At 44.5% G+C, this 14,045-nt stretch overlaps 1 protein-coding gene across 1 annotated transcript in view; it reads left to right on the top strand.

The window, feature by feature from the left end:
* The first annotated feature begins 4,462 nt into the window (after window positions 1-4,462).
* The window catches only part of FAM171A1 (family with sequence similarity 171 member A1), a 40,347-nt gene continuing 30,764 nt past the window's right edge, over window positions 4,463-14,045 (top strand). The window contains exon 1 of the mRNA XM_053466503.1: window positions 4,463-4,777. Coding sequence (XP_053322478.1) covers window positions 4,678-4,777 — 100 coding nt within the window. The 5' untranslated portion in view covers window positions 4,463-4,677. The remainder of the gene's footprint in view (window positions 4,778-14,045) is intronic.

Genomic DNA, 14,045 nt, shown 5'->3' with positions numbered 1-14,045 from the left:
CAGCGCTGCTCAAATGGATCATGGTCAATGCCCTGGAGCAATTATACAAAAAGGGCCCCTTCTCTGGATTTCATCCATTTAGCAAGTTCTTTTTTTCTCTGCTTTCTTCCTCTTGGTGTCTTTTATCCTTCTGCCCCCCCTTGGCAATTTATTTTGCCCTCTTTTTTCCATCTCACTTGATGACGTATTTTCTGTACTTTTTTTCTGTCTTCTTTCCATTTTTTCTTTTATCTTGCTTTTCTGCCTCGTCATCTTCTTTCCGCCTTCTATTCAGGTAAGAAGTATGGAGCAATCGGAATGAATGAATTCCTGATCATGGTCATGAGAACACAATGTATAATGTAACATAGCATTAACAGTACATTTATTATAGCAGATCCTGCCATTCTATGAACAATCCTTTGTATATCTCACCAACTAGTTCTGTAACAACAAAAAAGATTCAGAATTTGACTCGTCCTGCACTTCTGCTGAGAGGCCAGTAGATGGCACTAGGGGTATTATCACAGGGTATAACGGGCAAAATGATTTACCTTTAAGTATTAGAGCGGCTGATAACATTTTGTTAAATAAAGATGCTGGTCCTGTTGGTGTTTTCTTAGGATCCAGATACAAGACAACATGAAATAAAGACAATGCAGGCAGCAGCGGCAACAGTCAGAATCCCCTGCACCGGTTCAGTCAAGCAAAATGATGATTTAGCCTTCCAAACACAGTTAATAAATGCAAAGTAGCCAATCGCGCTATCCTGTCCAGCATATGCCCAAAAACAAACTGCATAGAAAATTAAGTGTTACTTTGTGCATAATTTTATTTTAAACGACTCGCGGGGAACACCCCCATTTGAAAGGGAAATGGGTGGGGAGTAGGATCCTAGCATACAATAAATGCTAGGCCTTCATCATAGTTACTCCATAAATCCCCATGGCTAGGACGTATAATTCACCTGTTGCCCAATTTTGCAAACCTTCCCATATTAAATAATAAATTGGTAATATCCTTAGGCAGGGCCAGGGGGAGAGGCATTGGAGGAACTACCCGAGCATTGGTCGTTATTCAGAAGTTACAGGAATATTTTAAAGGGACCCTCCAGCCATCATATGCACCTTAATGCTAAGAGACCCCGTTACTTTCCACGTTGTCCACCTTGCAAATTCATGTAGGGATTTTGCAGAGCTGCTTCGCCCAGCTGCTTTGTATCGATGGCATGGATGGATTCTGAGAAGGTTCACTCAGTAGAATACATCGGGCATCAGCCCTTTGGTGACGTTTCATGTATGCATGGTCCGACCCGACTAAGGGAAACATAGCTGTATTTACAGAAGGGCATCAATGAAGTCACAAAAAAAGTGTCACTGCCACTTTGAGGAAATATAAATTTCTTTAGATTAACATATTCATGTTATTAGTAAAACTATTTCCGTATTATTGTAGGTTACATATTTAGGCACATCGCATAACGTGTATCAACTGACATGCTAAATCTGGCTTTCTAAAGTGAAATCAATCGCATATTTTACATAAAAGACTTTGCCCGTTCCATGCCGTGGGAAACAGCAAATATTGTTACAAAAGGCATATTAACCCACGGAGGGACTTCTAAGAATCAAAGTACATACATAAGAGTAGCTGGAATTACTGCTGAGTTTCGTGTTAAAGTCATCTAGAAAAGCGCAGCGAAGTTATCCTTATCTAAATAGAGCCGGTGCCAGTTGATTTCAATATCGCTGCCAGGCGGGTACCCTCGCCCCGACAGCCTTCTACTAAACCCCATAATGTGTGAACTATTCTGTGACATAATGTAGAGCACTATGGGTGAAGGTGCATGCGCACGTAGCCAACCTGGGGGCCACATTGTTTATCTCTATGCCAGTTTAGTGCCAGTATAGACATAGGGAAGGGCTACATTTAAACTTAACTTTTCACACATATGTGCTAGTAAATACTGTATTTGCTCGATTATAAGACAAGGTTTTTTTCAGAGCAAATGCTCTGAAAAATACCCCTCGTCTTCTAATCGGGTTCGTCTTATAATCAGACCTCAAATAGAGGTCTGACTATGAGACTAAGATCCAGATCCCCGCACCGCTGCAGGGGACCTGGATCCTTCTGTCTCCCTCCCATTTAACACCCCCCCACACACACACTTACCGGTGCTTCCAATTTCCTGCTGTATACCGGGGCAGCGGCCGATGCCGTGAACTCTGATCTCTGACAGCCGGGGAAGGTCTGCGCGATGGACGCAGACAACCCCCGCTGCTAGCCACACCTCCTTCCGGCTGCAGCGCAAGTTGTCTATGCGGATCGCGTGGACGTCAACCCGCTGCCCCGGTATACAGCAGGAAATTGGAAGCACCGGTAAGTGTTTGTGTGGGGTGGGGAGTGTTAAATGGGGGGGAGACAGAAGGAAGACTGCTGCCCCGGTATACAGCAGGAAATTGGAAGCACCGGTAAGTGTGTGTCTGGGGGGAGAGTGTTAAATGGGGGCATAGGGCATTTCTGGAGGCAGAGTGCTCTATGAAATGCCTTTTAACCCCCTTAACGCCACTCTGCCTCCTGCAATGCCTTATACCTCCCTATATGCCACTCTGCCCCATAATATGCCTTTTAACCCCCTAAATGAGTGGCATATAGGGGTATAAGGCATTTCTGGAGGCAGCGTGGCACATAGGGGGTTAAAAGGCATATCATGGGGCACAGTGGCATATAGAGGGTTAAAAGGCATATCATGGGCCACAGTGCCATATTGGAGTGGCATGCCTGGGGGCAGATGTGCGTAACTGGGGGCAGGTTGGAAAATACAAGGAAATAAAAACAAAAAAATATTTTTCTCAATCATAGCTCTTATTAAAAAAATGTAATAGTTTACATGAATTAACATTTACTGGTAAAACGTTTTTCCTATAGGGTCGTCTTATATTCAGGCTTTTTCTTTTTTTCCTAAATTAATATTCAGATTTTGGGGGGTCGTCTTATAATCGAGCAAATACGGTATATAAGTGAAGTTACCCTCTATAATATGACAATTATTCCATGAGGTGCACTTTAGGAGTTGTGTAGTACGTGCTCCTAAAAAAACATAAAAACCCAAGACTTTGAGAGCAGGAATGTATGTGTCCCGTAAAACATGCTTCACCCACCTTCCCCGATCCTCATACCCATCTTACCCGATCCTCGTACCTACCTTACCCGATCGTCGTACCTACCTTACCCGATCGTCGTACCTACCTTACCCGATCCTCGTACCTACCTTCCCCGATCCTCGTACCTACCTTCCCCGATCCTCGTACCTACCTTCCCCGATCCTGACACCTACCTTACCCAATCCGCATACCTACCTTACCTGTCGGAGAGTGACTACACCTGGTCACTGTTTGTGGTATGCTATGGTAGGGTAATCCATAGTTCCAGGGGCCTTAAGCCGTAGCCCAGGTTGCCTTGTGATTAATGGTGTCAGTCCCACGCATACAGGTGATGCTCCTGCCCAATTCCATTCATGCCCTGGATAGTTGATCATTTTCTCCTTTGCTTCTTGAAGTGAATTTATATAAACTCTCTGTGAATTGTTTATAAGTGAATACTGCTGATTACCCACCTTAGAGCCAGGAGTGGCCTGCAACGGGCCTGAATCTTTGTAAATACATTGTAAAGGGACACCCCAGCCATTGTACGCGCTTTACTTTTTTGCGTTGCCCCCCATATGCTTTTCCCCTTTTGCCCCTGAACACATCCCATGCATGTGATACACTTACCTCCACCTACCATGAACTCTGCTGACAGGGAGCTGTTCAGACTCCGGTGCGCATGCGCAGAAGGTGCTACCATTCCGCGGTAAGAATCGCCGTACCAGAGGCCAGCTGCAGGGGTACGTTTTATTTATTTTTTAAGAAAACAAACAGACTGAGAGGGCCCAGGGCAATTTATAAGTCAAAGAGTGAGGAAATCTCACTGATTTCCAGAGCCAGTCAAGCTCCCTGGCGTTGGACCCTCATAACGTATAGTGACGGCAGGAGCCGAAACACAACTCTCCTGACAGCTCTCCCTTTAATAAATGTTTCCACATAATAACACAAAGCCTTCCACGTGCCAGTTCTCGCTTTATTAAAATGCTTCCATGTTACGATGAAATTCCCAATATAACGCTATAACCTCACCGCTTCTGAGATGCTTGCATTGGGGGCAAAGTTCTAAATGTGGACCGAGAACCCGGGGGTCCGGTAGGACGTTCCCGCCAACTGCTGCGCATTTATCGCCGCGCCAGAGCGGCTCCCGTTATTGTTATGGGCGCTTTCCCTCCTATGCAGCCAATTAACCTGCAGTTAGCCATATGGCCAACAGATGGCGCCGTAACGCCTCTCACCGCCGTCCTGGCTCACGAACAGTTAAAGCTGGCGGAGCGTTTGCAATTGTTCAAGGAGGAGGAGGAAAGCCGAGGCTGCCGCACAGAGTGAGCGAGGGATGCGAGGAGGGTAACACAATACACGGAGAGGAGGAGGGCTGCTCTGCTACACAAGAAAGACAACATGGAGGCTGGTGCCTGACCCTGATGCAGCATTGGAATCACCCCTCCCGGGTGCAGGCATCGGTTGCATGCTCTTGCTTTGTGCCCCCTGCTTCCCCCTGGATCCTTACAGGCAGTGAGGGCTGCGGCACATCAAGGGAGACAGAGGAGAGGACATGATCAGCTCCCCGGCGGTGATTCTCCTCTGCTTGCTGGGCTGTAATGTGTGGAAAGCGGTCACCAAAACCCTGCCGGGGCAGAATGCTGCGGTTCAAGGTCGGTGGGTGCTGCTGGGGTCACCCCCTGCTCCCCTACATATACAGAAACGGGGGGGGGGATCGGCCAGTGCCCACTCTCACTGGCACCACCGGGGGGAGGGGCTGCCCTGCAGTGGATTTCCTCTGGCACTGAATGGGTTCTGGTGCAGTTTAGTGAACCACATGGATGCCCTTAGAATACATTCTCAATTGGCACGGCCAGGGTTAAATCACGGGCTAGTATAAGGGAGTAGTGCAGTTTAAAGCCATGGACCTGGGTGGGGGTCCTGCTGGTCTGGAAACAGTTAATATTCGAACGTTCTAAAAAAGAATGTTTGGAATAGGATTTTCCCCCCAGTAGGAGAGGGCTCAGTGATATGTTCGGTTTCCTTGTATTGTTCTGTGTGTCATTCGGACAGGAAACTTTTATTCGCTCTGATGCGGGTCACAGTAATGGAAATCTGAGAATCTGCCATTCCCCCTCCTTTATAAACCCTTAAAAAATGAAAACCGTTTTAAGTGCTTCAGCCCCCCCCCCGCCTATCAACAAAGGGGCGAGGAGGAAATTGCCCTGTCTTTAATAATAAATAGGGAGCTGGCATTCTTTGTGATGGAAATGCATGTGTGTTTCTAAGTGGCCTTCCTCCCTACCCTGGAGTAGATCATGACAGAGTCATTAGTTAGACAGTAGGGTGTCAGTGGTGCTGTGGATCTGCCCCTCTCGCCTTCTCATTGCCTTCTCATTGCCCTGACTGTAAAGTTTGATCACTGTAGCATCTGGCCTTGTATTATGTCAGCGCAGCGCATGGTGACATAGCCTGTGATCTCATTCCTCAGAATTTTCCAGAACCCTTACATTTCCATTCTGTATCCCATCATGTTTTTATTATTATGTTTCATCAATTCATTGCGTTCTTTATTCTCCTGCCTGGCTGATCCGTCGTACTCGGTCTGTTGTAAAGAATGCATTGCTGGTCATCGTGTGTTTCCATTCATATAATAATTGCATTAATTATTGCGGTGCTTGTATGTCTTTCCAAATACCGTATTAATGACACTGGGTACGAGAGGAACGGGGCGGCTGATATTATATGTACAGCGAGATCATGTGACCCGCATGAACCATATGGTGTGATGGAATGCGTGTTTGGGAATTTCAAAAATATGGACGACAGCTTAAAATATTGCCGAATATGCTCGTTCACTTATATATATGCCATGTTTTCTTATATAATGAGACAGCCGATGACGTACATTAAAAAAAACTTCTATAGTGGTTTTGGAATTATGAGTAACCGGTTTTTTAATACCCAGAAGTGTTGTATATGGGGAAGGCCCCATCCATAAAGCCGTTTATTTTATTGGCAAAATGTGGCAGGGTTCGAACGCTTTGCTAGTATGGAGCACACCTGGCCGGGCTGCGCTTATTTCGGTACGCAGGCTTTTTTCCCGTTTTTACGTCTTCTCTCCTGGTTCAGCTCGCCAGAGGCTAAAAATAATTGCTGTGGTTCATTTTCAGGCTTGACGCGTTAGTCACAGTCAGGCCGTGTAATCGCGGAGTTCGAGTGCTTGGCCGTCACGTGTAAAAAGCGTGAGGTCCCAGTTATATATCTCCATTTATCATGTTTCTGTATCACGCCAATCGTTTGATATCCCATTGACTGTGTCTTGTTGCCGTGTGTGTGTACATGTATGAATACATGCATGATCATGGATCACTCTCCCATCCATATCCCAGAGGTGATGCTCAGCGGAGTCGTGTAAAGCTGTGTCCCTTACACCGCTGTCGGTGCGAGAGGGCAGCTTGTGAGTTGGGCCCCTTCCAGAGGTAAACTGGTTATAGCCAGCGTGTGTGGCTGAGAGTCCTTTCCATGGAATAGAGTGCTCAATATGGCTGAGAGTGATCGGTGTGAGTGTTGCGTCAGTTGTGATGAGTGGTCAGTAGGGCGGTGTGGTTGTGTTTTTGGGGTTTGCTTCAGTGTATTAAAGGGACCCCCCAACCTATTTTCTATGGCTACATTATGGAGTCTCATAGTTTAAATAATTAACTTTAGCTTTCCAAACGTAACGGGACTTTGCTACGTCCATCCCTTTCCTCTCCTCCGGTTTGTTGGGTGCGCTGTGGGGCGGGTGACCAATGTTTTATTGGGGGAATTATAGTTGCCCTTTGGCCAGAAGAATTACTGAGATTGCTGGGGAGGCAGATTAAAATAAAATGAAGTCATTTAGCATGAGCGTGCCTTTAAAGTAACAATGCGTAGGTGCAGGGCTTCAGGGTTAATCCTCAAATCCCAGTCCCTTAGAAGTTTTGGCTCGGAGCAAGCTGTCTCCCCGTACCGTAATGTATAATTAAAGGGATTTATCACGATGTGTCACATATTAATGCTGATTGTTGTGACGGTTAATCCGCGTTTTACTGCAGTCATTCGGGAAGTCTTGGAAGTTTGTTTTTGTAAAGCTGGGCCAGTGCTCGCCGATGACGCCAGGAAGGGGCCGCAGTCATTACATCAGTGGATCAACTGCAGATAATCATGAGGATATATATATATAAATATATATTAGTGTGTGTATATATTACTCTCATGCCTTACATTATGCAAAAGCCCACTTTTTTTTTTTTTTTTACTTTCACCTGACCATATTCTAATAAACTGCTTAACACATGAAGGTCAATACAACAAATTACTTGTAATATATTAGATATTTATTATAAATGAGAAAATCAAAATAAAAGAGAAAATAAATTGAGCTTCAAAAAGATGACTGTGACTCGTTCTCGCCAATGCACAATGCTATCTGCCATTCATATAGTGCAAGTTTTATTTTTGTACTCCCTTCGACTCGGTCTGTTTTAAAGTCTCCCGTTATCGCGATGGGTCATAAAACAGGTGTTTGGGAACATTTACATCCTAGAAATTAACGATGCAAATACCGTATTCTTAAACAAATTCTTTCTGTTGGCTGTAATCGCTGTGCTTGATGTAAAGCAATTCTAGAAGTGGTGGGGCGAGGATGCCGTCTGTGACTTGTCGCCGTGTGCAGATATTTTGGGACGTTGATAAATGTCTTGGGGGAAACCCGCAGGAATTTCTGCCAGTGTCGGCTCTCTGAGAATGCTCAGCAAAGGATCTTGCGTGTTCCTTGACGTTCCTGCTGTCTAAGTTGGCCCTTGAGGTGGGTCACTTTAAAAGGTATCGGTAGAGGGAGTAATAAGATCATTTATATATAGATGGAGATATAGGTAGATTCTTACCTGGAATAATTGTAGATTATTATTGGACGTGGTACCCTGTCTATCGCCCTCGTCCCCTTTAATAACAACCAAATATACCAACCTAATATTACGCTTCCCTCCCACTTCCGTAACTTTCTATAAGAAACTGTTTTCATGGATATGTTTAACCCCTTAAGGACAATGGGCGGTCCCTAAGCCCATTGAAAACAATGCATTTTGAGCCCGTACATGTACGGGCTTTGTCATTAAGGGGTTAAAAAAAGTAACTTTAAACCCAATGAATTATTATTAACTTGGCTCTTAAGGCTCGCACTATGCAACATGAGGCAGCTGGTTAATGTGCAACATTGATGACATCATATCTATGTAATGCTTACAGGTGCACCACTACGACTTCAAAAGCTTTATTGTCTGGTTGTGGGCTGTGTGGAAAGATTACCCTAAGTCGCTTTTTTTTTTTTGTTTTGTTTTTTTTTTTTTTTTTAATGGAGGATCAACCACTCCATCTTTATATTGTACAACGCTGCTTAATCTGGCTCCCATCATGCAAAGGCCTGTCGGCTTAGAGTGCTGGGAGAGGGAGTCCAAGGGGAGCTAGCACTCTAAGGTTACTAATCGCCGTCTGCTTTGATGATGCCCAGCTTCCTGTGTATGAACTACTTGCTTATAAAGCAATTGTTTAAAACCTTCTAGTTTTTATAACAGATTTTGTAGAAATATCATTACCATTCTTATTAAATATAATATACCGTATTTGCTCGATTATAAGACGACCCTGATTATAAGACGACCCCCCAAAATCTGAATATTAACTTAGGAAAAAAAGAAAAAGCCTGAATATAAGACGACCCCAAAGGAAAAAAGTTTTACCAGTAAATGTTAATTCATGTAAACTATTTTTTTTAATAAAAGCTATGATTGAGAAAAAGATTTTTTTTGTTTTTATTTCTTGTATTTTCCAACCTGTCCCCCAGTTACGCACATCTGCCCCCAGGCTTGCCACTCCAATATGGCACTGTGGCCCATGATATGCCTTTTAACCCTCTATATGCCACTGTGCCCCATGGTATGCCTTTTGACCCCCTATGTGCCACTCTGCCTCCAGAAATGCCTTATACCCCTATATCCCATTCTGGCATTTAGGGGGTTAAAATGCATATTATGGGGCAGAGTGGCATATAGGGAGGTATAAGGCATTCCAGGAGGCAGAGTGACATTATGGGAGTTAAAAGGCATTGTATAGAGCACTCTGCCTCCAGAAATGCCTTATACCCCTATATGCCACTCTGCCATTTAGGGGGTTAAAAGGCATATTATGGGGCAGAGTGGCATATAGGGAGGTATAAGGCATTTCAGGAGGCAGAGTGCGCTATTAAATCCCCCCTTAACGCCACTCCAGAAATGCCCTATGCCCCCATTTAACACACACACACACACCCTATACCCCCATTTAACTAACTAACACACACACACACACACACACACACACACACACACACACTCTCTCTCTCTCTCTCTCCCCCCTCTCTTACCGGTGCTTCCAGCCGGGGCAGCGGGTTGACGTCGCCTTCTGCTGCAGCCGGAAGGATGTGTGGCTAGCAGCGGGGGTTTGTATGCGTCCGTCGCGTATACTTTCCCCGGCTGTCAGAGATCAAAGTTCCCCGCACCGGTGCGGCACCGGTGCGGGGAACTCTAATCTCTGACAGTCGGGGAAGGTCTATGCGACGGACGCAGACAACCCCCGCTGCTAGCCACACCTCCTTCCGGCTGCAGCGGACGTTGTCTACGCGGATCGCGTAGACGTCAACCCGCTGCCCCGGCAACGCAGTAGGAAGCAAGGAAGCACCGGTAAGTGTGTGTATGATGGGGGGGGGTGAGACAGGAGGATCCAGGTCCCCTGCAGCAGTGCGGGGGATCTGGATCTTAGTCTCCTAATCAGACCTCTATTTGAGGTCTGATTAGAAGACGACCCCGATTAGAAGACGAGGGGTATTTTTCAGAGCATTTGCTCTGAAAAAAACCTCGTCTTATAATCGAGCAAATACGGTATATAATACATTCTGGATCCAGTGTAAAAGGAAAGATTGTAACGTATAGTTTTCTTCCAAATATTATAAGAGGGATGTGTATATCTTGTGTTGTTTGATCTGTGATTTTATTTTCCGCTCTGGCTTTCCTTCCCGTTTTTCTGCGTCTTCGCGTCACAATATAAGCAGCGCAGAGAAAAATCGCGAGCCGCTGAAGGAGCCGCCGGCCCAGAAATGTATTGTTTCTGTCTTAATGCCTGTTTGAAGAACATATCAGAAAACGGACTCGCTGTATAACGCTGCGCGTTGAATTCATGCGTGATCTGAATCCCGACCGGTTCTTTGTGTAACTGGGAAGTGGCGATTATTAAGGAAAAACACCCCGGTCTTGCACCTAATTGCCCGCTCTTAGCGTAGCTCGTTTCCCGCTGATGCTCTAATGCTGATTCATTTTGATAACTTGGCAGGTGATTTTACTGTTACTGGGCATATTAATATTAATGTTACCGGAAACGTGCGTTCTGCCTCGGCATTTAGCCGGTTTGTGTCTGGTTTTCTGACTTTATGTGAATTTGTTTTTACCGGTTGGTAAATATTAGTTGTGAAGAAGGTTCTTTGCATTTATTTTGCCAAACGTAGCCCTTTAAAGGGACGCTCCATATCGTCCGTATCTCTCTTGGAAATGCATGATGGGATTCTGCAGTAACCTTTAAAAAGTATTTGCCCCCTCCCGGCTATTCTCCACGCAGGTTCGGCTGAACACTTCTCCCTGCCCGTGGTAAACGCTCTTCCTATCAATGGATCACAAATCAGGAGGAGAACTGCAGCTCTGTAGCTGCAGCTTTTGTCTCGGAGACCTGATTTGTAGATGTTAACTTTTTAAATTTGCTGAATTGTGTAAAATGTCAGTGTGTGTTTTGCAAACCTAACTTATGATGTCATTTCCTCTTATAGTTCACATCAATGCACATAATGCCATGCTGCTCTTTGATGTTGGAAGTATAAACGGCCTTAAAGGAACAAACACATGAAATTTCTTTTGACATGATAGTTACCTTTTTAGGGTTGGGGGTGTAGTCTTTACAGACTTCCTGCACTCAGCAGAGTGTTTCCCATTATGATTCTTGAGGGGGGGTAGCTTGCTGCCATCAAATCCTTTGAAGATCTGTAGAATGATAGATCTGTCTTTAATTTCTACGTAATTTTAGGAGGATTGTTTTCAATCGTTTTTAGAACATGCTGCGACCTGCTAACATGGTAATCGTTACATGGATAATGTTTTTTTAAACAATATGCTTTGTGAACTGGTGGCTGATCCGTTCGGATATTGGGAAAAACCCAATTCTGTGTGATCTGCGCGTGACGGACTCTGTCCACCAACTCCAGTACGTAGCTCCGACTCGGATTGCTTTCTCCTTTTGGGCTCTCTGTGAACTCTCTATCCCCAAGCAGCTGAATGTGAGTGGGAATGGAGTCCTCGTTGACTTGTTTAATGGGATAATGGAGCCAGAGGCATAATTTATCTCAAAATATTTGAAGTATTTGTACGAGAGCACATCTTACACTTTGCTCCGATCATTATACTCTGTGCTTAGTCTGATTCCCCTGATGCGCACTGAGGGTCCGGACGGTATTACCCGGGGATCCGGACGGTATTAGCCGGCGGATCCTATTCACGGTCAGGCGTTTCCATGGGTGTTAGTCTGATGCGTTGTAATGAGCGTGTTTTGCATAGTACAGTCACCTGCTCTATTTATTTTTTTTGTTTATTGACTCTGCGTACAAAGCACTGACTGAACCATCTGGCTAATGAATCTGTCTGGACAGGCGTCTCCCCCAAGCCATTTATACTAAATTAAATCTAATCTTATTAGTCCTATTTATCAAGGTTGGCAGTCAAATAGCTGTCATGTCATATAACGCCTTTTGTGAATTAGATTGTTACTACTTATCCGTTTCCGTTTTGGTAAGGTGCGCGTGATATATCATTTCTGGGAAAAGATTCTTATCCTCCTTCACAAACTAAATATTATGTTATCCCATGTCTGCCGAAAACTGTTCTACCCAACCTTCTGTGCGCGGTATATTTATTTTTCTCAGACTTCTGATTATCTAGCATTTTGAGATATTTGTGTTCACTTACTCTGAAGAAGCCGATCTGGATTCCCTAAAAGCATATCCAGCTCTATCTTCACACAGTAATCCGGCTATATATCTATTTTATACAGAGCCAGAGGGCCACCGCTTTACTCATTGCTGCCACTGGCTATGTTTTGGTCTTGCTAAGAAATAGAGCAACGATTTGTATTCTGTAATCTCTTGAATGGGAGGAAGTTAATTTTATTCCAGAGCAGTGCTTGTTATGATTGAGAACAATGCTGCTTTTATGAAAAACCTCCACCAACGCCGCTGCGTAAGACAATGGACACTCTGCCTCCTGACCTTCACAGCATGCCGTGTCCTTTCGGATTTCTCTAGTTCAGTCGGTTTCCATGTTGTTGGGTAGCAGCCAAACGCCGTGCCCACTTGAAAAGACTGACGGGACATAGCCGGGCGCTGCCTCTAAGAATTTAAAAGCTCTAAATTAAAATGTGACTATAGCACCTCCTCCGTCCAGTTTTGATTTGTATTTGTAAGACTGAATCATTTGGTGGGGCAGATTTGCGCAAGAGATCCAGAGACCGGTTCTTCATACATACAGGCACTGTTGTGACTGATTTCAGTGCTGGTTGATAGGGTGATAAGGCAACTTTTCAATCTTTGCACCAGAATTATTAACTTAAATTACATGTGCGCTGGTGTATCCAATATCTCTCCGTCCGTACATCCATCTCTTTGCGGGGTTACTTGTGATTTAGAGACCATTGTATACCCACTGGAATTCCACAGCCTCGCCACGTTTCCAGCAGATGGAAAATAAAACCTTTTAGGACCTCGGCACCTGCGTCCCTCAACACCATTATTAATGTCAGCAGGACATCTCCAGTGTAGATCATCTGTAATGTGTCCTCCAACCTCCCCTGAGATTGGATCCGGGTCATGTAAACCATTAACTCCAAATATATAACTAAATATTACGAACTTAAGTGTGAGTGCATGTTCTTTTGTGTTCACTTGGAACGCTGAGCCAACCAAAAGGCGGATTTATGTTAGGTTTTATCCTCGGTGGTTCTTTCTTGCGAAAAGGAAAATTGGTCAAGTTCTTAAACCTGTGACCGTATCTTCTTAATTGAGCCTGGAGCTTCTGATGCTTGGTCAGCTTTGGTCTTATGGTTTGTGAATGTGGTTGCCATCGCTGTCATGAAGTAACCATTCTGTTAGGTCTACAGCTGTCATGCTGCTTCACCAGTTTCCTAAAAAGTGGTGTTCCTGTGGCTGAAGTTTCTTGTTGTACTTCTTCGCTGGACAATATTTCCCATTCGTCAAGCACATCACTTCCTTTTCCGATTAGAATACTTTCACAAGAACCAGGCTGTAGAGAACGTGGATTTCCATTCCATCTACAGAGAAACCTTTCTGTGGTTTTGCAATCTACTGATGGGATGGGATGTTGGCAATCATGGTTATCTATATAAAGCTAATGTATGGACATGTATGATACACGCGTAAAGGACACAAGATAAGTCACTTTTTGGTTCCTTACCCGCGGTTTCTTATTTTTGTAAGAAAGTTTTAGACGTAGCCTTTCAGCACAGTGATCAGGAACACTAGCCAGTGATTCTGTATGCATATGTGTGGAGCGGAAGTTACTCTAACTAGATCCTACGTGTTTTAATCCTGAAACACTAGTGTAGATGTGTAGTCGCAGCTCTATTTTGTACCTTTTATCAAATGGCAGATCCCTGCGATCTCTGTCCCTGCAGACACAAAGCTTCCTTATTTTTCACTCTAACCCCCTGCTGTGCCAATTATCACACAAAGCTTTTCCCGGCAGCACGCGAGGCGATTCTGTGACATGGTGAAGAAACAGGATTGTTAAAGCAGGTAAATGCTGCTGTTTCCATTTTAATTCTATTCAAACAAGA

This window comes from Spea bombifrons, chromosome 5 (assembly GCF_027358695.1).
Source record: "Spea bombifrons isolate aSpeBom1 chromosome 5, aSpeBom1.2.pri, whole genome shotgun sequence".
Classification (NCBI taxonomy): domain Eukaryota; kingdom Metazoa; phylum Chordata; class Amphibia; order Anura; family Pelobatidae; genus Spea; species Spea bombifrons.
The sequence above is the reverse complement of the archived record's forward strand: the minus strand, read 5'-3'. Positions and strand labels throughout refer to the sequence as shown.